Raw genomic sequence first — 23,988 nt, forward strand, 5'->3', positions numbered from 1 at the left:
TTCTTTTTTCCTTTCTTTCCTTCCTTTCCTTTCCTTCCTTCTTTCTTTTTTCCTTTCTTTCCTTTCTTTCCTTCTTCCTTTCTTTTTTCCTTTCTTCCTTTCCTTTTTCCTTCCCTTCCCTTCTCTTCCCTTTCCTCCTTCCTTCCTTCCTTTCTTCCTTCCTTTCTTTCTTTCTTTCCTTCTTTCCTTCTTTCCTTCTTTCCTTCTTTCCTTCTTTCTTTCTTTCTTTCTTTCTTTCTTTCTTTCTTTCTTTCTTTCTCTCTTTCTTTCTCTCTTTCTTTCTCTCTTTCTTTCTCTCTTTCTCTCTTTCTTTCTCTCTTTCTTTCTCTCTTTCTTTTCTTTCTTACAAACAGAGGTTTAGAGACCAGACAAATGTGACTGGCAATCCGAGGGAGAGATTGAAAGATTAAAAACCTTATAAATACAGCTATTAAATATTTGTGCCACTGGCATTCTGTATCTTCAGTGAAGTTCTTGCTCTATATATGGAGTGAAACATACAGTTAAACATTTGATTGCAGTAGCTATCAGTTTTGAAAGAGTTCATTATAATGTGAGGTGGAAAAAAATCACTAGGTTGCTAAATACATAGTAAAATATATAGAGAAAGCAGGGAAAGAAGGCATCCTTCTGCATGTTCTTTGGCCTTTAAAGAGTGTCAGATCGATTTTCTTTTAAAAACTTAAAATCTTATTGTTCAAATATCTGAAGAAAAAACAGTTAACTTCAATTATATTTTCAAGTCCTAAGGTGCTTTTATTAACTCCTTTTTATTGCCCAGCTTAAATATTCTAATTGGCACACAGTACGCTTGCAGTCACCAGATATCCATTAGACTTTAATGGGGTTGAAACGCTCTACAGTATTACTAGGCTGGCAGACCTACTGCAGCCTCATTTATAATGATGCAAGGTGAGTGGGACATAAAAACACACTGGTCACTGCCACTGTGAGGATAAAAGAAGCTATCTCCAGAGTGGATTCATGTGGATGGTGTTGCACAGACAAGAGCCAACGTCCACAAGCACAGCTGACCAAAGTGAGGCCTACCAGAGCGTGGAGGTACCAGAACAAGCAGACCTGTAGACCTGCATGTCGTAGCTGCCCAGCATGTGTGCTGGAGTTTAATTCTACCCCTTAAGCAATGTGCCCACCATGTGCTTCCCATACAGGGCACTTACCCAATACATTACTCTCTGTGGTAAGCATGAGCCTTTGCGCACCCACTGCTGAGATAATCTGCTGGTTCTGCATTCTGAGTCACGACAAACCATGTAGAAAAAGAAGGGAAAACGATGCACTCTTCACAAGAAGGGTCTGTCTTCTCTCTCTCTACCTCCTCCCAGAGCCACATATATAAAGCATTTATGTTCCTGATAGAAGAAACACATTTGTGCTCAATATGTTAGAAAACTTGTTCAGGGAGGTTTGTGCTTTTCTGTAAAAACTTGCTCTGTAATGCCACCAAGGCCATATTCCCAGGGACCCAAATTATGGCCATTTTGGGAGAACAAGGAGTTCAAGACTCTAAGAAACATGAAGGAAGACTGAGGTAGTCTAATACACCTACTGAAGGAAGAAGTGAGGACTGGGAAGCTGTATTTCTGCAAATGAGAAAGCCTTTCCCACTGGCACACTGTAGCCCTGTAAATGTCAGCCTGAAAGAAAAAAACACAACCATCCAACTTTAATTTAATTCATTTCCATGTAAGAGGTTTAAAATGTCCCATGTTTTATGATGCTTAGGAAATATTAACAAAAATCTGCAGAAATCTGGAGATTTTTCTGCTGCTACATAAATTCCTTTGTCTCCACTCCCAGGGAAGTGCAAAGGGCACGCGAAGATTCATACCTTCTCCTTCTCTCTCCCTCTGTCTTTTCAGGATACTTTACCCAATTCAATGTGCAGGAATAATCCTGTTCTCAAGCACAAACTTTTATTAAGTCTAAATAACTGATTCCACACATTTAATCACATAAACCTCCTTTTATCCTTTAATTAAGAAGCACTGGCTGTAGAAATTGAAGTGGCATGTGTACAAATATTTTCAGACACAAAGGAAGAAGCAAAGCTAACCGAGCGATTTGGTAATAAAGGAGAGCAAAGTCTCCCAGACCTTCTGTATTCTTTAGTTACAAGTGATGAGACCATTTCTATTTGGGTGGTTTTACACAATAAATTTTAAAGAGTAGTTGCTTAAGTACATCTAAAGGTTAAAACCTCAAGCAGCTAATCTGTATGTAAGAACAAGTAACTGTCAAATACTTAACCTTTTACAGATTAAAACTGTCTGCCTAACAGATGTGAAATCATCATTGTTGTAATTGTTATAAGTAGATATCTGAGCATTTTGTGGAGATAGATCTTTTTTTTTCTGAGCAGTAATTTTATGCCCCAGGTCACTTGCGTGTTCATGGCTGTGATAAAACCACTGCCTTCCATGAAAAGTTATATGCCAGGGCTTTACAGCTGCTGGACTGGTTTTCAGCACGGAAGTTATTGGTGGTAACGGGCAGTTTTAAATTATTATAAAATGAACTTGTAGGGGGACTGGAAATGTTTTATTGTTCGGCTGCTGGAAGTGGTTATATAAGTGAATTTTCACAATAGCATGGCCGAGGTATAGGAGGAGAAAGTGTTCCAACTTCTCATAAGCCATAAAGGTTACTGTAAAATACTGTTCTTTGTCCACTTTGGATAGAAATATGCACAGCTACTACAATATGTCTAAAATGCCATTACTTTACCAGTTAAAAGTATCAAAGATATAAGAAAAAAAGATACTCTACTATAGTAAGTGAGCATGGAAATGGTATTTTTCCCCACTCTTAGGCAGCAAGGCAAACAGCCTTTAAGAGCCTGATGCTCTTTAGGTGCCACCTGGCAGACCCTGGTTCCTGCACAGGTCTATTGTTAGGCCTGTGTCCTGCAACCACATCAGGTATTCTTTTCTTCTGTCACAATGAAATGGAATCATAAGAGTATCAAGTGACCAAGTCCGTTTATAAGTCCAGTATGTTACATGCAGGTGTCAATTCTGGCATGTGAAGAGAGCAGAGGAGAGGCACAGGAAAAGCTTGGCCTTTCTAGGACTGCTGAGCATGCACTGGGGAAGTGGAGCTGCCTCAGGCTGAGCTCCAGGCTTCAGCCTCCTCTCCCCAGACACTTTTTTTTAATAGTTTTACACCATTTTAACTGTGGGTGCCAGAGGTGGGAATTCTTCATGTGCCAGAGGCTGCACAAGGCCTGGCACAGGCACCTTCGCCGCCCCTCACGGCCACCTCCCTGCCCCCTCCCCTGAAAGGCCTGATTTTCTTCAGCTGGAAACTTCCTGCAAACATTTCTTTTGGGCTCCAAGCCAGATACAAAACCTGCACTTTTTTTTTTTCCATCTTCCATGTAAATACAGTTTTGAAACAAGAAATACTTCTTTTTAACACAGGTCTGCTCCATGGCTTGATAGGTATTTCTCCATCAACCTGGTTTCCTAAGGAAACACAGAGTAAGACCACAGTGTCTACCCATGAGCTGCTCCTTTTCTCATGGCAGCAATGCTGAAGCTGCTGATTGATTTCAACTAGATCTGACAGAATTTTCCAAAAAGTCCTACAGAAAACCCAGCTGTGTTCTGCCCAGGTCCACAAAGGGGAATGTGAAACAGCCGCAATCAGTAGCACAGAGTTGGTGGCATGGATATGCGGGCTTATAGCACCCAGACAAAGCAGGGTCTAGTTTTAGTTAAGTCCAGTGCTAAGAGAAGCTTTTTTTCCCCTCTACCTAGATGACTGATTATTAAAGATTACTGCAAAGCCTATAAAGATTGTCAGTAAAGGTTATTGTATAGCCTATAAGTATTCAAAGCCCAATCACTAAAGACTGAAAATTGAGGTTTTCAAGAGCAAGAAAATTCCAGCAGGACTGAATACATGCTTTCTTGCTGAGTACTCTGCAAATGACCCCTTGCATCTTGACTTGTCTGAAAGGGAGATGCAAAAGTTGGTGCATCACTACTGCTAGTAGGAGGGGTCACTTCCAGGACACGATGAAGCAATATGCACTGACCTGAACTCTGCATTGATGCAGTTTCCATACAAGTTTATTTGTGAGCTGAACTTGAGCAGAGAATGCCAGCTGTGCCATATTGTAAAGTGGATTTGTCATGTGGATTTATCCATACTTTGTCCATTAAGTCACCCTTGGGAATGAGCTCTAGTTAGAACTCTCTGTTAGATGCAAAGGGTTTTTATACAGGAAAAAAAAAAAAAAAAAGGAATGCAGTGATTCCAAGAGACTTGAGGAAAAAAAATAGAGGTATTATTAGCACATCGAAAGGCATCTGAAATATAAATTATTTGAAAGCACATCACTTTATATATCCTGTTAATTACATGGTTAATATTATGGAATCTGACAACTCCCTATAGACATCACGACTATTGATGAGTTCCATTTTATGTTAGAAATTTCTCTCTTCTTGTGCAGAATTACCTCTTTAACCTCTTTCAGTTCAATAAATTCACATTAAAATGTGACCAGGAGTGACAACCTTGGAAGAGGACTAACCTCTCCCTCTATCATGTCATTTTAGCCTCAGTCTCAAATTGGTGCAGCACTCCCATAGCTATTAGCTCAGCTCTTCTCCTGCCTCCTGAGTAGATGAAACAGTATGTCTAATTAATTTACAATCCTTAAGTACAAAGGTAGCTATCAGCAAAACTACATTAAAATCAAACTACCAATAAGGTAATTGTAAAATCATAATTTTCTGGGATGTTTTCACTAAATACCATCTTAGCTTTGTAGCTGAATGTTTTCCAAAGTCTAGCCTTAGAGCTATGTGCAAGTCAAATATTTCATCCATTACTGTATATCTAGCTCCACAGAAAAAAAAGGCAGATACTCTTTAATACAATGAAATGCAATTTAAAGCCAAGTCAATAAGATACTAACCTCTTATCCTCAAATGAGGGCTACGTTATACATCATAGGTTAGAAGTTAAAAATGAAGAGAATGGTTCTTGCCACTCATAATTCAAAGACTGTTGTCAAAACCTTTCTGTTCATAGAAATTCTATCAGTTTTATTCATCTGGCAAAAACTGTGCAGTATTCTAAGTAGCTCAGACAGATAGCTTTTTTAGCTATACAGTTCAGAGCCAATTTTTCCTGAACAGCATAAGGACTTGATTTTACTAATGTATACATGTTGCACTCTACCCGGTTCCAGAAATAACCTGCATCCATGAATGCAAGCTGGGGTCTAGGGAGGATACATGCTAACAGCCAGATTCTCTCTTCTGCTGTGGGCTCCCAGAGACCAGACATGACTGGCAAGAAGGGTCTTCCTGCCCTAAGAAGCCCTCCAACAGCACAAGGGTGAAGGAGGAAGCTCTGCTGCTGTCCATCTCCCTACCTCCCTCTCACCGATGAGAAAATACTGGATATTCATGGTATCCAGGGAATCCTGTACACTGCATCTTCCTTTCCCCTACAGCAAAACACTCTCCCAGGCTTGGTCTTAGCCCTTTGTTGTCAGTGGAGCTTATGTAAAAGACTGGGAGGGGGAGCAGAAAGCCAGACAAGCCAGAGTCTTCCCTGCTATGGTCCAGAGGTGACTGCAGGCAAGATGATGAAGCGTTAAGTGTGAAATCTAAAACTGTTTGCTAAATGCTGCTTGGTGTGACTGGCCCTAAGGAACAAGCAACTGCAGCAGGAACAGAGAGAGATGTTCTTCCTGAAAGGAACAGAACAGGATGCTTGTTTGTCCCCATCTTCTATCTAGAAAGAAATCATCTGCTATTGCTAACGCTGAAATATGTGCATCATGCTCATGTCTGCACCAGGTTGAAGAGGATGACAGGAGTTGCCAATTAGAGATAAAGGCTATCTTCAAAATCTGGATAGGAGCCACTAATTTTGACTGCCATATAGTGACACTCCTCATTCTTACAAGAAATGCCTATAATTTGGTACGGGTGTTATGTTAGCTATATTTTACATCTATATAAGTAAATTCAGTTAAATAATGGCACATATGTGTGCAATTTTCCACATACCAATGCCGGTACCCTGCAGACTGTACAGCAGGCTACTCGGTTTACATCCTCATTTTGCCTGCTCACATATAGGCAAGCCTATAGTTATTGATATTCTTTTAGAAATCTGACCTGTTGTCTGCTGGGAATTATTATATGCCTCATCAGAGAAATCTGTAGAGGGGATAGTTGCTGCATGAGAGCGTGAGGACATGCATGCCTTTACCCTTATGTACTGCACATGCCTGTTCCCCAGACACATACCTAGCAGGTGCAATCCAGACCTTCATTTGTCACTCAGACACCAGTAATGGGCTCTCCTGAAATACTCTGAATAGATTAGATTAGGTGAGAATTATCTTCTCTTTTTAGAACATCTCAGCATTAACAACAAAACTGGGTACATTTTCTGGCCAAATATTCTTTCTCTGAAAATCCAAAAGATAAGACAGTCTTGTCTTCTCTGAAAAAAAAAAAAAAAAAAAAAAAAAAATTTACCAGTCCTCACTAGAGAGAAGCAGCTGGCTTCAATTAATCTGGTGATGAAACATTAAACTTAATAAATATAATGACTTCTTCTTCTAAAGACTTAGATATTGGGATGAGCAGCACAGCTTGGGGCAGTTAGGCACCCAACTCCCAAAATGCAATTCAAAGTGTTGCACTTGCTGCCAAAATTCCCACACTGAAGATGGAGAGAAGCCAGCACCCAACAACAAGGTTCTGAATACCCATGGGATCCAGGCCCTGTGGCTGCCAAAGGAAGGAGTCAAAGAGAACTTCGTTTTTGCTGTGATTAGACTCTGCCATGAAAGCAGTAGTCGTAACTTGAGTTGTGCACACTCTCGGGCATTTCAGTTAGATAGTGGGAGGAGACTGGAGGTAAGTGCATTTCTCCCAGGAAACAATGGCAACACAGTACCTAGTTGGGTTGTGTAGGGTTTCTGCACTGCGGATTTATAAGAGGGGCTATAAGAAAGAAAGGGACTCTTCAGCAGGGTCTGTTGTGACAGGATAAAGGGAAATAGTTTCCAACTAGAAGAGGGGTGATTTAGATTGGATATAAAGAAGTTTTTTACAATAACAATAGCAAAGCACTGGCACAGATTGCCTGGAGAGGTGGTGGATGTCACATCCCTGGAGACACTCATCGTCAGGCTGGATGGGGCTCTGAGCAACCTGATGTAGCTGTAGGTGTCCCTGTTCATTGCAGAGGAATTGTACTAGATGGCCTTTAAAGGTCCCTTCCAACTCAAACAATTCTATGATTCTATGATTTCAGTAAGTTAATTCTGCCCACACTGCACACAAATCATTATGTTATACCATCCTTACAGGCTGTAAAAGCTGAAGTAAGGATCTGCTTTGGTGGTACAAGACCAGCTAAATTAACCTTCTGGCATAAACCTGCAGTACTTCGTTATACAAATAAAATCAAACTCTGGTCTCCAAACAACTGAGAGTTGTTTTTGGCTGATGTGCTGATTGTTAGGCATATTAAATGACAGGTATAATCAAAGTGATTTTTAGTGGTTCAGGTAGGCAGCTAGTACGTTAGTATCCCATTCAGCTTCCAACCTAGGTATGTCTGCAAGCTGCTAACAGTCATCCTTTGTGGATTATGTGCTGCACTTTGACCTCCCAGAGCTGCTTGCTTTTTCTTTAGACTGGAGACCTAAGATTCTTCTGTGCTCCCTTAACGTGTGCTCCTCATAAGCAATAAAACTGTGCCTCCTGCCTTAACTGCCTCTCTTTCTCAGCAGCCACACATCTCAGATCGCAGACTTCAGGTTTAGATGCCTTACTGTGTGAAGCACTTTACAATGAATGATCTACTGACTCTCTATCATCCTTATAAAATGAAGTCTCAGAGAGAAGCCTGGTTCAAACCCTTTCCTTGTCAGCCTGTCAGGTGTTCCAGCTGGCAAGAAAAAGGGTTGGAAATGCATACAGCAGTTTCCCAAAGAAGTACTCATTTGAGACACTGGCAGCATCAAACACACAGAGCACATACCTGCAGGAAAGCTTCCTCTGGCCCACATCCTTCTGGGGAGCTTTAGGCATGTAGACACAGCCCGGGGCAGAGACTGAAGGAGGGCCTCACATGCAGCCCTGTGGGCTTGCATGGCTGTATTCATGTGATGCAGAGCACAGAGCACAAGATACAATGTCTTGCCTCCTGACAAAACATGGGATAAAGCTGGTGGACACGGGTGTTGCTCCCTATGAAGACAGCCAAACTCTTTACAGACCTACTGACGTGATGCTCAGTGAACGTGGTGCCAAAAGATCTCAGAGCATCACTTGAGATAAATACAACCCCAGCGTTAATAATGATACCATTTGTTTTTACCATCACTCCGTGTATTTTTGTAATATCTTTCACTGCATCTGGTCTGTATCAACTGTCTAGTAATTGAGTGTTGACAGTAAAATTATGTAAAATTAATTTTGACACCCTTTCTCTGAAGTGTCTGTTCTGTTCTTCTGTGTCCCTGGAATGAAATGTTTTGATACTAGTGATTTTCTTCAGAGAAAACAGCTCCCAAAGCTCCTGTTGCTACAATTCTATCCACAGTTCTGCTGCATGTGTCATTTCCTGGCTCTACCTCATCATCTGATTTCTCCTTAACAAGTTCATTGTGTTTTTCGAAGATCCTCTTCTATATCTTGCCATTATTATGAGAAGGTCAGTTTTTGTTCACTTTAAAAATTAGACCAATGCTAATTTTCTGGTATTCACGTATCACACACTAAGGAAAGCATCAGGAGTACTCTTTGCCTGTTGGAAAAAGACTGGTACCACATCTACTGAAGACATGACCAGATCATGTCCCATATGTGGTTGCTTTTCTTTTGGTTGATTGCTGAGAGCTGAATCTTTTCAAGCAGATCATATTTGTGAATGCATCATGCCTCACTATTTCATCATGCCAGAGATTCATTAAGATCTACTTAAAGCTCCCTTCCTAATTTATATTGCTCCTACGAGTTGTTTTGATTTGAGAAATCTCTTTTGCAAAAGGAAAGTCGTCCATTGTTTGGACTCCAGACGGAAATGTAGGTGTTTAATTGGTGGATGTGGTTTTCATTATACTTTCCATCTCCACCACAAACTCTTTTCATAAATTGTGACAAGTCTGTTGGCAGTCTGCTGCATCAGACTGGAGGTAGCTGACTTGATAAGCATGTCGCCCAGCTGAAGGAAAACATGAATTCCCTCCAACTTTGCTCAGAATTGCTAATTAGCTTAAAGGCAGTGTCCTGAATTGGCACAGAAAACCACTGAGAGGTTTTTTCCCGGGGAGAAATGTGACTATAACTCAGTAGGGTCTAGTAATATCTTAAAGGCTTTCTGGTTTACTGAAATCATGCTAGCATCTTTGCTCTGTGTGTACTCCTTATTTACACACAAATGTGGTGATTTACAATCCAGCATAGTCTCCAGTTTCATTTCTATGCAGCCCATATCATGATGGTAAAGAAGGCTAATTTGCCAGAGAAAGCAAAAGCAGAAATGTTTTCACTTCTATAAAATCAGTCGCCCTGTCTTGCAGGTGCGAGGTCCTTTTCCTCTCAAATGAATGCAGAGGTGGGGGTAAAGCAAGCACTCATCTGGGCAGAGTTGCAATCCTGCTGCTATTTCTCAGTGGGGCTTGTTCCTGCTCTCATTCAGATTAAAAATAAATAAAAAATAATAAAAAGCTTCCGTTAACAGAAGAAAACTCTGAGGACAGAAGGAAACAGAAGAAACGGAACAGAAAGGGGAGGTCTTGCTTTAATCATTCTTGGATAACTCTTTGCATTTCTTTTGATGTTTTCCTAACTTTTCAGCAGTAGGATGGCTAGGGCAACAAGCAATTCTCTCATTGCTCAAAAATAATTTACCTAGGAAAATGTTTAAATCTGCAAGAACCAACCTGACTCTGGGTCCCATTAATCATTATAAAATAACTCACACATAGAATTATAGAATCATAGAATCACTGAGGTTGGAAAAGACCATTAAGGTCTTCTAGTCCAACCATCAGCTCATCCCCACCACACCCACTAACCATGTCCCTCAGTCCCACATCCACATTTCATGAAAACCTCAAGATGGCACTGGGGAGACGGGTTGGCTGAACTGCCAAACTTGAAAATATTAAGCGGAAATGAAACAATCTCAGATTTTCTAAAACAAAGACTTGGGAAAAGTCACACAGTGTTGACCTGAAACACTCTGTTCAGTTCCTGCACTCACAAGAACCCTCAGAGTCTGGAGTGTAAGCAAATCAAAAGAGGAGAGGAAAGCATTTGCAAAAGCACTGCTGCATCACCTTCCATTTCAACATTCTGTGTCAGAAAACTGAGGCTGCATGCATGCTCCCAAACCGGACTTGGGCTGAGCCCCAATGCCCATATTATTTAATCATAAGCACATGGCCCAGAATAGCATGTCAGCCAGCTCTCTCCTACTCTGTGCCTCTGCTTAGCATTTCCTTTAGCCAACTGGCAAGGAAGCATTTCCAATAAGCATTCTGCATGTGGCCACCCTGTTTTCTATCATGTGAAGATAATTCATTCCAGGCCAGCTGATCTACAGGGCAGAGAGAAACCCTTGGTCCTCTGCAGTATCCCCACTTTTGAACATCCTCGGATGTGGGAGAAGAATACATAATCACAGTGTGGGACTACCAGGCTCCGATCCCTGACCTCCTAGGGACACCCTGACCGCCACCACTCTTGGGATGGTCCTCACGCATTTGCAGCTCTTAACCTAAAGGTCTTCTGAAAAATGAAGTGATGCAATCAGGGAAGGTCCTCAGGATGCCAGTGCTCTGAGGTGATAAGAGCATTCATCTGACACATACAAAATTTTCATGCAAAGAAATCAGATGGAGAATTGAATTTAAACTTGTAGGGTTTTGAGGTATAATTTGCAAAACTGCCTACGCTGTCAGGAAGAGCACCTTTATGGGTGCACAGTTGTTTATATTCTCAGGATGATAGCTTAGTTTGAATGAGTGTGGGTACAGTGAAAAAGAATGCTCATGGTTTTAGTCTCACAGATGTGCCACTCCTCCAGGACATGCACCGGAAATTCTGACATGAAGAGCAGAAGTCAGCAATCCTGCCGGGACTCCCAGGCAAGCCCGTCACAGCGGAAGCCTGACATTCAGAAGACTTGGAAACCAGCCAGTTTGTGCACAGCATGTCCATCCTGCATGCCTGTATTCAGGTGCATCAAATTTATTATGCATGTGCAGATCACCTGATTTATTACCATGGTTTATTACCAGGTGCAGCAAGGCCGGCACATTCAGAACTTGTTGGATTTACTGCACGTACATGGGACATCTGTGAGCACATACACTTTTCTCCTGAGACTTCTGAGGAGGAAATACAGGATCCATACTCAAACTTCTGGATTCACTTTGGTTCTGTACTTCTCTGAGTGCAAAGACTTCTGGGATAAGGCAAATGCAGCTACTTTAGCATACTCTAACAGCATATTGTGAGAAAACTTGTTTGTACTTTCAATCCTCAGGAGGCAACTGTGAGAACATAAAGGTGAACTAGCAGCATTTCAATAGAGCTAGCCTGTTCCTGTACCGTGGAGCAGATCCATTAGCACCTAATGAGTTACAATGACTTGAGCTTTAACAGATGACTTTTCTTCCGCCAACCAAATTACAGTAAAAGCAGCACTGAAATTTTATTAGCTGGTTTTGCATTTGAATATGAGTTGAGGAAAAGAGAGCACCTGAGTTACAGATCCGCTCAGAAATTAATTTCCATTTTCTTTTGAACTGAAAAGAATGTATGAGAGGTGTGTTTCCAATTCCTTTCTAAAACTGGGAATTTGCGTGCATTGTACTGGTATCCAGGTGTGGCTACAGGACTCTGATCAGAAGCAGCAGTACTGCAGCAGTACTCCGTAGCACTACTGCAAGAAGTATGTTTAATTGGTTCCCACTGGTGCCCCATGTATTCTGATGATGCCCTGAATGATACCCAATAGCTATTGCTGTTTCAGTAAGCTTAGCCCTAAGGAGTTACCTTCAACTCAGGTCACAGAGGCTGTTCTAGGATACGTTGCAGGTTGCAGCATCATGTACACGGAGGCAGCATTTATTTATGTCATTTGGTAGAGGAAGGGATGGTTCATGTGCTCTCATTGCCTTTGATCTCATATGACCTCAGGCTCCAATCTTCCCACAGATAACTCCACAGCACTCCACACAATCCTACACCAGGAAATCTCAAAGAAACTATGGCGGGGAGGTTGGAACTAGGTAATCTTTAAGGTCCCTTCCAACTCAAATCATTCTATTCATCTGTAGCTTTTACCTGTTTGGATCACTGTAACCCTAAACTACAATGATTAACTGTCACTTAGCAAACCCATCTACTGAGAGCTTTGCTAAGGACCATTTTTCTGCTGCTACACATATATCAACTTACTTACACACTTGGACTTCATAACAGAGGACCAGCTCTGGCTGGAATGCTGCAGCAAACAGCATTTCCTAGGCAGGATGCTCTGACTGTGCCCCTTTTACTTTACAGCTCTTCACTGGCTCCCACTTGTCCTCACCACCAAGGGCCTATCGTTACAAAACGTTATTACAAAAACTCATTACAGAAAGGCTGACCCTATTCTCCAGTTGGCCCATCTGGGCAATTCACTCTCCAAGTTCCCAGCTAACACCTTCAGGCTATCCTTATGGTGCTACTCATGCTTGGGAGAAACCCTCGTAAACGTACACAAAATCACATCATTGTTCTTTTTGAGGTTATTGCTTAGAAAGTCCTGTTTCTTCCCATCATGCCCACACTGCAACATCTGGCAGCACTGTCAGGCTGGTGGCTTGCTGTGACCACTGTTTGTTTGGCTGATTATTACACTCTCCATTTTTCCCTCCTGACCAGTTTTGCCTATATTCATTATGGTCTTTTGTCTTCCAATTTGTCTGCAAAGTTTTTGGTCCCATGACCAGCTTTTTTCTCTGTGACTGTACAGCACCAAGCACAGAAAGTCTGGGTCCATAACTAAAAATGCAAAGAAAAATGGTGACGCAGTAACAATAGCAGTGGGCAGAGGGGTAAAATATCACTTGCCACCCTCTCCTGGGGTCGTTGCAGAGCATCAACCATTCCAGTTCATCAATGAAATACTGATTATGATGGGGACATGAGTTTCAATATTTTTTTCTGTTGGAGTGAAGATTTAAGCTGTTTTTGTCTTCTGGAAACTTTTAGTGCCATTTAATTTCAAATTATCCATGCTCCACTATTAACCACAACTTTTATTATTTTACTATTTTCCTTTTGTCCTTCTTCTCTTTAACTCTTTAACCCAAATGATAATTTATATCTTTTCTTTTTTTTTTTTTTTTTCTAGCTGTAGGTTACTTTGCTGCGTGTGAGTGTGTCAGAGAACTCATTTTTCTAGTTACTTTGACAAACCTGACATCTTGCAGCTGTTACACATCTTGTTTCAATTACATCTCCCGATAAAAAGAATTCTTAAAGCCCTAAGGCTACAGATGGCTTCCTGGTGAGGGGCTAATTCCAGCTTTGGTTTAAAGCCTTTCTGGTGGTCACTATTCTTGAGCAGTTCTCTTCAGTCTTCTCTTACGCCCTTCCCTCCCCGCTTCTAATCCGGCTGTCTCTCATACTCTAACCCTCACTCCTCCCAGGTTATTGGGAGGAGAAGATTTGGAGCACCAGCGTCCATTCCTGCCTCTTACCATCCAGAGGTGCCCGGAAGAGAGTGAGCTATCTGCCACTTGAACCTTATCTCCACACATCATACAGGCAGCTTACAGCAGGGCACAGCTGAAAGAGCACAAATCAGCAGAGTGACAACTCAGACCACCGCTAATCCCTCATAAATTCTGGGCTGCTCCACAGACTTGGGAAGCTCTTGACAACTGGTGATGCTCTCAGCATCTGGCAAACCACTTGTGTCTAATTGGGTACCCTGAGATATTTATACTGTGCTTAATGGTTACAGAAGAGATTGATCACCCTATTCTTGGTATCTATCCAAAAAGGGTATATAAAATCCTTTGATCTTGCTAAGGCAGCAAAACATGTCTAACCATCAGTTATGTAAAGGTGGTTGTTATTAATTTGAATACTGCACAGAGACGAAAGAACAGAAGTACCATATAATGAGATATATTAAGACTACAAAAGAATTAAGTGAAGCCGTTATGTTATGAATCATGATTTTATTGTTTAGCAGTCAGCTCTTGATGTAATTCAGATAATAATGAATGGGCTAATTCCTTCCACCTTTATTCAGGCAAAACTTCCATTGACTTCAAAGAGAAAGTTGTCCAAGTTAGGACTACAAATTGCTGCATCTATCCCATTATTTGTAAATGCTTTTTGGAATATAAAGCATTTCTTTGTAATGGGCTATCATCAATAACAGTAACATTTACATAATAGAAATCTCCTACCTAAGTGTCTCTCGTGTTCAAAAAAGACTTTTTACTCCTATTGCAAACTGCCATATTAGAAGTTCCTCTGAAAAACCTAATGTTTATTAAGGCATAGGAATGTATGGAATTTCACAGTTCCATTTTTATCATCTTTCCTTCTGCTCAACATTTTTCATTTCATTTTACCATACTTTTCTTTCCCCCCTCAGGAGAACATGTTATTTATTGATTATTAGCAGAGAGATGATTTATCATTGCAAATATTTCTCTTTTTCATAGAAAACATAGTGCCAAAATGGAAAAATGTGCTAAGCCTTGTTACATTTTAACAGATGCCAGAAGTATTTGAGGAAACAAATGAATTAACACTCATGCATCACCCTTTCTCTCACTCTGTAGTTCTATGTATAAGTCAGTGTCCAACATAACATGTCAGATTGGTACCGTTAAGTAATTCTTAAAATAGAGGCTCAAAACTTGAAAAATGTGCTTATGCGTAATATTTTGTTTTGGTCAGGGCAGGACTTTTCAGGTTTTTGAAAGGGTTTCTTTTTCTCTGATTATAAAGTATGCACCTCCATCTGGAACGTATTTTGATATTGTGAATCTTACTGCTTCAGAAACGCTCACAGAACAATGGATGGGCATTACTTGATTGTTTTAAATTGAAATTAATTAATTATGAAACAGCTGCAATAGTCTAAATTACTAATTTCCCCTTTCAGTGAAAATGAATTTACAGGCATTGGCAAAGCATACAAAAATAAAGGCAGAGACAAGAAAGTCTGTAAGAAGGGAAGTCATGTAGAATTGTCTATGATCTGTATTTCAAGAAAGTAAATAATTAATAGCTCCGAGGAAGCATATTAGAGATTGCTCTTTCTATTATACAGTCACATTGAGCAGTAAAATAATGCTTTAAATCTCAACAACAAATGTAGCACAGGACTTGGTATAGTTTACCTTCCCCGATAATCATTTTTTCAGCTGAAAACAGCAATTTTTTTCACATTACAACCAGACTGTGAGTTGAAAGAAGCTCCTCAGTCATTTAGTCAAGACAGATGAGCAATGAGTGTTAGAAAAGCTACTAAGGCATCAAAAGATCTACAGTCAAGGCCATTAAAGACTAGCTAATCTGCTCTAGTTCTAATTCTCCTCTAATGGGTTTCCTTAAATGTGCTTTATATCAGCTGTAATTAGTTCAAGATACTGCTACTTCTAAGAACAACAAAAAAAAAAAAGGTTGCATTTCTACCACATAGTATGTATTCATGTTCACACAGCCATGCACCCAGGCAAGGAGGTTCTTGAAGAATGCTGTAAAAGACACCTTGCTTGGATCTACAAAAGCCAGTGCAGGTCTGAAGAAACTGCATTTATCTATACTTTCCTTTCATGGGGTTATCTCATTGCTGTTTTACCTCAGATGTTGCAGAATCAACTGCAGTAAATGGGCAGAAATACATTAATGCACACATATTGGAAATATGTACACTTTTCCGACCAATGCTACGATATTTTGAACAGATTTTCATAATCAGTGGCAGTGACAAATAACACCAACAACCCCTGCCACTTTTAAGATAGAACAAGACTAGTTTTTGAAGGGATTCACTCCTTAAAAAAGTGTTCTTTAATCTGAGACAGCAGCAGCCAGACTCAATGACCAAGAAAAAATGTAAACTCCTGTGGCCCTTTTGCAGCGACCTACGCAGTGAAAAGGGGTAGAGAACTATAAGCTAGCTGCAAACACATTGCTATATCCAAACATGCAAGGCAATGTGGCAATACTAATTCAGATCAGTTGGGATCATGGTGGCTTTCTTTCCTAAATAAATGGAATAGCACACAATCTCCTTTTGTACTAAGAAATTCCTGACAGCCTTCAAGCCTAACCACAAACAAAGCACATTGTAACATTAATTTACTCTTTAAACTGGTGACATTTAGCTAACTCAAGGTCATCATCCTGGAGAAAATGTTATACTCTCCTTGCCAAACAAAAATGAAAAAAAGCACACTTAGCTTTTATTGTTACTTTGTCCTTTAAAAACAGTTGATGACATGACAGGTTCCCTTGCTGACTGCTTCAGAAACAAAAAAATGTAAAAACGTTTCTTCTATTGGATGCATACCAACATCATTGTCTTCTCTAAAGCATCTCTGACAACACCATTCATTCATTTGCTCTGGATTGAGCTTCAACCATCTACTGCACTTGCTGCTCTAAGACAGAGCACAGATACATTAAAATTATGTCACTCCCTCCTATAATCCACAGACCTGAGAGCTGAACCCTTGTGGTCAGTCAGAAGTGATTGATGACAAAGAAAGAATTTACCTTCTCTCGGGGCTCTGCTAGCAGGTAGGCACCATCCAGCAACATCAGAGCAAAATTCAAACCCACACTGAAGAGGTTTAGGATATCTGTCAATGCCCACACCTTGGAACAAGTTCTCCAAAACCTTCACAGAGACCAAAGCAAAGAAGTCTAGAAACAGGGAGATGGATGGTAGGAGAGCACGTCACCGACAGGACTTCTAAATCCAAACCCTACAAATGCATACTTCACCAACGTTTCTCCCTCCTGACCTACTCGTCTGTCATACATGCAGTAAGAATTGATCACTTCTCAAAGCAATCAAAACATACGCAGTGTAAGAAGATACTGCCTTCATCCTCTATTTGTCCAGTCTTGCCATTCAAACAAGGCTGAGCCACAAAGGACTCTTTCTTTGGTCCCAAAGATGTGAAAACAACCACACGGAAAGACTGGGTTACATTAAGAAGTTGTGTGGCTTTGTCAAATACAACCCTCTTGTTTTCAGTTTTAAATACTTGCAGTTGTGGGTCATCTTTATTGAGAAACAAAGCACAGCAACAAAAACTTCTTAGCAGAGATTTCTGGTCCCTCCTGCACAATTTTAAGTGTTTCCTGACTGCTGAGACCACCACTGCTGCGTTGGAACTAATTTATTTAAGAAAAAAACCAAACGTAAAGGATCTCTGAGGATAAATTTAAATTGCATTCCAACTGTCGCATTTCCCAAGATACACCGTATCCAGGTACTTGGTACGTGCATGCAGGTTAACACCTTCCTAAGAGAATAAAATGCAGTCAACTTAAGTCACTAACACATACTTTTTGTTTGTTTAAGGTACTGGGAAAGCTGAGATACCAAGCTGTAAGAGAGGAACGTAAGTAGCTCTCTCATGCATTTTTACCTCTGCAAAGACATAGAAAATGTTTAGCACAGAATGTTAATAGTTGCCATTGTGTTCATTTAACCGCTGTTACACTTCATTCACTCTTTCTCCTAAGTATGAATGCGTTGCTACCCACAGATTATTCAGAAATTATATAGGTTATTACCTGAGTATTCAACTACAAGTGTCCATTTTTGCTCTCCTGAGACCTTAAGCAGCAGCAGCAAGCGTAATCAGTGTCCTAACATTGATTTTAGCAGACAGAAGATCAGTTAGTGGCCCCACTGGTAATGTCGCAAACACTCTTCCATATATGGCTGATTTGCTCACTTTTTTCAGATGTTTAATGGAACAGTGCTTTTCAGCCACCCAAAGGTGTTTGCGGAGCGTTTGCTTTCTGAATAAACGTGCAGCTTCCACTAGAAAACAGCAGAAAGTTTCAAAAGCCAGTGCAAGACGATCGTCAGATAAGCCACCCCAAACACACAGCAAAGTGGGAGTTGCCTCCTGACCCCACAGTCCCTTTGGGTTGGATTCTCAGCAGGGGCACCTGGGTGGGAAGGCGGCATGGCAGCAAGGTCAGCAAGGCTAGGGTAGGCCCCTGTGGGCTTCCCAGGAGACAGCAGCCACGAAGCCAGCACTGGGCATGGCAGTTCCCAGAAAACAGCAGGGCAGGGCTGCAAAGGGATGGTCTTGTTCCAAACAAAGGAAGCTGACAGCTTTCCCCGCTTCTACTTTCAGTTTTTCACAAAGCAACTTGTAGTTTTCAGCTGGCATTAGCCTTACAGCTAACCAGCTCATGCACAAAGACATTGTCTCTGGGGCTCATAGAAATTACAATTTTATTGAAATCTCATTTTGTGAGGATGTCACTTCCAAGTTATGATTTGTTCACTGTTAGGTGAGATACTTACCATCTCACACAGAATTTAACCTCCCTGTTTTCTAGCTGTAGTTAATATAATTTTTTCTTCATTTCTATTGATTTTCTTTTATTACTGCTATTGTTAATATAGTTACAACCAGACTTTCAGATATCTCTGAACATATGTTGTGAATAATTGCTGGAATTCTTTTTATCCACGCTTTGTTGTTTCATAGTCATAAATATGACTAGGAAATGGATTAATTTGTTACACGAGGTTAAAAACCTTGCAATTAAGCAGTTGCTTTTTAATGACAGTGTTGCAGAGATGAGTATGATGCTACTCCTAATATATGGATTACAGGAAAGATGTACCCATAACCTATATTACTTCTGTGTCTTTTTCTTTTTTTTCCTTAATAGCTCATCTATCTCCTCCACTAGTTTTAAGAAACCTGGTATTTTCCTCAGAATTTTCACATAGAACATGAAATGTGGTGGTGGTGGTGATGGGTTGATGGTTGGACTACGTGATCTAAGTGGTCATTCCAGCCTTAATGATTCTGTCATTCTAAATGCTGCATGCACTTCACATCTTCTCTGGAATCATCTTCCAATAATCTCAGGAGGCTTCTGCCTCAGCTTTTCATGGAAAACACATTTAAACACAAATCTGCAAGTCCATCAGGAAAGCCCAAGGAGCTGTTAGCTTCATGCTTCAGACATAGGCACCTGTGGACTTAGGTGTTCATAGTCCTCAGTGGAGAGATGCAAAAGCAGATTCACTGCCCTACTGATGTATTGACATTTCATTTATCAGAAAAAAAAAAAAAAAAAACAAAGTACAAGGATTAAAAAAATAATAATCTTAAAACAAGATGACTGAGCATACTGTAAATCAGAGACGATGAGCCAGATCCTGATCTGATACAAAACACCAAAGCCTCCGGACTCAGTGAAGCTCTACAGGCTTAAACCAGATGAGGATGTGGTACATCACATCCAGCAAATGAGAGCTCACATGGTCCTACAGGTGTATTTTTAAAATAATATTGTTCAGCTGATGCTTATAAAGTGTTACGGCCACGAAAAAGCTTGCTGTTATTATTTATACTTATTATGTTTAGCACATACAATTTGTTGAGTGCTGTAGTGAAAAAAAAACAACCTCAAACAATAAAAGCAATTCCTGACCCAAAGGGCTTACAGCCTAAAAAACAGGCATCAGGAGTAAAGAACATGCTGTGAAAACAAGAGAAGGGAACAGCCTATAGTTATTATGCTTGTTATTGTTTGCTCACGATGTACAATCATCACAGGAAGAGCAAATTTTTATCTGGGATCCTGGTGAGGGGAAGGTGGTAACCGTCAGTTGACACTGGGAGGAAAGCAGAACGGAAAGCACCACAGAGATGGAGACAATACAGAGGCAAAAGAGATTTCAGGGTTACAGGTAGAAAGAGGCGGAGAGGTAAAAGAAAAGAAATAAGGGACAAAGTCCAAGACATAAGCTAGAATAGAGCTGTAAAAGAGATGGGACATAAAAGCTGATACGTAACTTTTTTTTTTTTTTTGTGTGAGAGGGAGTATCGTGGCTATGTGCTGTCTGTATAGGGGCGGCCTGGCCTGGCCTCTTGCCTCACTGAGACAATGGCTTGAGAGACACCCTTACCCCAAAAAGAAATCACTGCTTTCTGTGATCTAAAAACAAATACCTGGATATTCTGCTTTGGCTGAAGAAGCATTTGTAGAATTTGCTTTCTAAAATTGTCTCCAGTAGACACCACACTACGTGAAAAAAAAAGTCTTGATTTAGACAAATATGAAATGTAGAGACTAAAAGCTAGACAACCTGGGATCAAGAAGTTACAAAAGGTTCATTTATAAGAGCGCTGAATGTCTGGCCACTTTTTGTTAATAGCAACTTCCAAACAAAACTCTCATTGACTTCAAATGGAGCAGGAACAGACCCAAAGATAGCAAATGAGCCGGTAACTCAATACGTGGTCTGTACAACACACCAGGCCACCTTACGCTGTGGCATTTGATATTGATCGCAGCTTGGAAGCTCTACAGCTATACATTTTTTTTTTTTTTACACAACTATCCAACCTCTACAGAACTGATGCTAGCTCAGAATATCCAAATTTACCAGTGCCAAATACACTGATTTTGTATGTGGCTTCTTTTACCAAAACAAACATTGTTTTGTTTATGGCTAACAAACATATCATGCTGAAAATTATCTTCCAGTTTGACACAACACAGTAAGGAATTAAATAAATCTGCAACTTGTTTTTAACGAAGGGGAAAAACTTCATCCTATGCATCTGCCTTACACAGGCGTTGAGGAAGGAGACTCTTCACCCATGGGCCTTCACCGGGGTTGGCCATGCACTAAGCCCAAGCACACAGCTAAGGGCCTGGCTGAATTTTGGTGTAGGTTTGTTAAATAAAGCAAATAACGATGTGAACGCCTGGAATACAGAACCAGTCCTGGTGTCCTTCGGTCTCCTCATTCACTGCTTTCAAGCACATGCAGTATGTTTTACTGCTAATGGAGATTTTCCATCTCTTTTGTCTGGTATAGAGGAATACACAGTTACGACATTGGACAATACCCATCCTCGAGTCTGGAAAAATCAGACTAGAGGTATTGGTTACAAGTAAAAAGAGACAAACAGGAGGTGGGGCTGTGTGTTTGGGACAGATGTGTTACTCAGCCAGTGATGTTGGGCTGACCATCCCAAAATGTCCTGGAAAGAGCTTACCACGTGGACACAAGTTTTGTTTATGCCACAGATTTGTGTATACTGACGAATTTTCTATTTGAGTTTGTACTCATCCATCACTATTTGAATTACTGTAGTTTTCTGGGAAGCAGAAGTGTTAATGGCACCAATAGAACTCGAGAAAAGCGCTCCTTAGTAGAGAAGGGCTCACAGTATTCTCCCATTTCACTTCACTGCTGAAACACTGTCTTACAGTCCTGACACAATATATTATTACATTTTCGATGTTACAGCAGAGTAAAAGACACAGCACGTATTAATTGGAGAGCAAATTCATTAACAGCATAAAAGTAACAATCAATGAGAATTGATCAGTGTGCTTCTGTTCATGTGGAAAACCCTTCCCATACCCTTTTGATTTTCCAAGAACATACCAAATAATAATAATAAAAAAAAAACCACTTGAGAAGACTGCGTTAATATTTAATTACTGCACACTTAAGCAAAACGTTCACCAAATACTGCAAAAAAGCGGATTTTCAGTCATAAGTTAAGTGCACAAATTGTCATTATAGCTACATTCTGAAGAATAAAGGACAACATTCATTCTTGCTGCAGAGAAAATTAAGTCTCTTAAGTGCCACTCTTTGCCGCCGAGCACTTGCTTGTTATCTGTGTGCTATATTTTATTTTCCTTTTTGGTCACACGGCACCCACTCAGGTGCGGCTGCTCCTTGACACCATCTCTCTAAGTTTTCACTGCCTTTTGTTGGTTTCTTTTTCAGTACCACTTTCAAAGCGACTGTTTGGAAACATGCACCAAAGCAACTGCTTCGTGGCAGACCCCCCCCCGCCCATGATCTTGGATGTTCCAACCCAAGGCCATGGAGCACGAACCTACAAACCCTGGGTTGAAGCCCCTGACCTCCTTGCTCAGGAGCTGAGGACCCAGCCCCTGTTACAGGGGTGAGAGCTCAGGAAGGAGCACGGGCCTGCTGCCTCGCAGCAGCTTTTAACTGCTATCTGAAGCCCTTCTGCTGAACCCAGCTTCTGAACAGCAACAAGAGAGGGAAAACAAACCAACAGACGAAAAATCTATGAGAGCACACAATCACTCCTACCACCGATACCGACATTTCTAAGCGTGTCACTTGGCTGGGAGATGGTTGATGTCTCTTCGGGCTCACACCAGATCTTTGTGCCTACCATGGTCACTTCCATGTGGCCCCACAACAGCCAAAAAATGTGCTCAAAGGGTCATAAAGGAGCAGTCCCAAAGCCCTCGCTCTCCAGAGTCACACTGCTGGCTTTTCAAATTCAGTACTAACTTCGACAGCTAGCTCAGGGAATTGGATGATGAACATCGTCATGCTTTGGCTGGGAAAAAGCAAATTGCTCCAAAGTTCGTCTTCATTCAGTGAGAAAGGGAAAAGCATTTGAACGCATAGAGGCATTATTTCCTCTGCTCTTGTTTAGTAGAAACCCCGTGAAACTTAATTGTTAAACTGTGCGTATGGACCGAAAGCTTAAAATCAGACCCGAGATGAACGCCGTGCGTTGGATATAAACCGAATACTGGTATTTATAATTGAAACGAGGACATAACCTTAACTCGTGTCGCAGGCAGAAAGACTGCAATTAAAAACTTTTATGGGGCAGTAACTAATTTTGCATGATACGCGCTCTTTAAAGTTCCCACTGCAATATAAAGTTTTATGGGCCGCCCGCTATCAGCGCGCAGTGGCGTTCCGCAGCGCCAGCGGCTCTCATCCTCCCGGGGGCTGTGGCAGCGAGCAAGCTCCACGACGGGGACTGTGACACCTGCCCCGAGGGCACAGCGCGCCCACCGACACAAGCGGATCCCGCAACGCGTGGCAGTACATCAAAATACGAATAACGCAAACGCACGGCCGGGATTTGGGGCAGAACTCCGCACCCCCCCCCCCCCCCCCCCCCGGCGGCGGCTCCGGGAGGTGCGGGGGGGGGGTGGGGAGGAGGGCAGCGCTTTCCACCTCCGCCGCTAATGACATTTCTAGAAATGGGCTCCCCGCTCCCGCAGCCGGGGGGGCGCGGGAGAGGTCAAGGGCATGCGGTGCGGGGGGACAGGGCGGCAGGGAGCGGGGCACTGAGGGCGGCCGAGGAGGGGGGAAAGGGGCGTGCGGGAGGGACGGGGGTGTCCGCGGCACAGGGAACGATGGGGGGGTGCAGCCGATGGGGAGGGGGCATTCTCCTGGGGGGTACCGAGCGGCAGGGGGTCCCCCGGGGTGCTGCACGCCTCCTGCTGGAGCCCCTCCGCTGATGCCACCCCCGAGACGCGGCACCCCACTTGTGCTGCACCCCGCATTTATCGCTGCCCTCCCGCTAAACGCACCGCCACCCCCAAATTATCGCAGCCCGCGATGGTGAGCGCGCACCCCTCGCTCTCGTTCCATCCCCCCTGCCCATCCCGTGTCCCCCCAGCCCGTGCCCGTCGCTCACCACAGCGAGTCCAGGTCCCACTCCTGGAGCAGGGCTAAGTCGAAGCTGTCCATGGTGAGCTCAGCTCAGCTCAGCTCAGCGCCGCTGCGCCGCAGCCGCCCGGCGTCCGGGACGCATCCCGACTGCACGGCGGGCGGGGACACCCCCTCCTCGCCACCTGCCCCCGCTTTCCAAACAGAAAGGAACAAATTAAAAAAAAAAATTAAAATTAAGAATAATAATTTAAAAAA

General features: G+C 41.9%; 1 protein-coding gene across 1 annotated transcript in view; it reads right to left on the reverse strand.

Moving 5' to 3' along the window:
- AFF3 (AF4/FMR2 family member 3) overlaps positions 1–23,906 on the reverse strand; it is a 328,318-nt gene extending 304,412 nt beyond the window's left edge. The window contains exon 1 of the mRNA XM_021413240.1: positions 23,759–23,906. Coding sequence (XP_021268915.1) covers positions 23,759–23,811 — 53 coding nt within the window. The 5' untranslated portion in view covers positions 23,812–23,906. The remainder of the gene's footprint in view (positions 1–23,758) is intronic.

Source organism: Numida meleagris, chromosome 1, assembly GCF_002078875.1.
Source record: "Numida meleagris isolate 19003 breed g44 Domestic line chromosome 1, NumMel1.0, whole genome shotgun sequence".
Taxonomy (NCBI): domain Eukaryota; kingdom Metazoa; phylum Chordata; class Aves; order Galliformes; family Numididae; genus Numida; species Numida meleagris.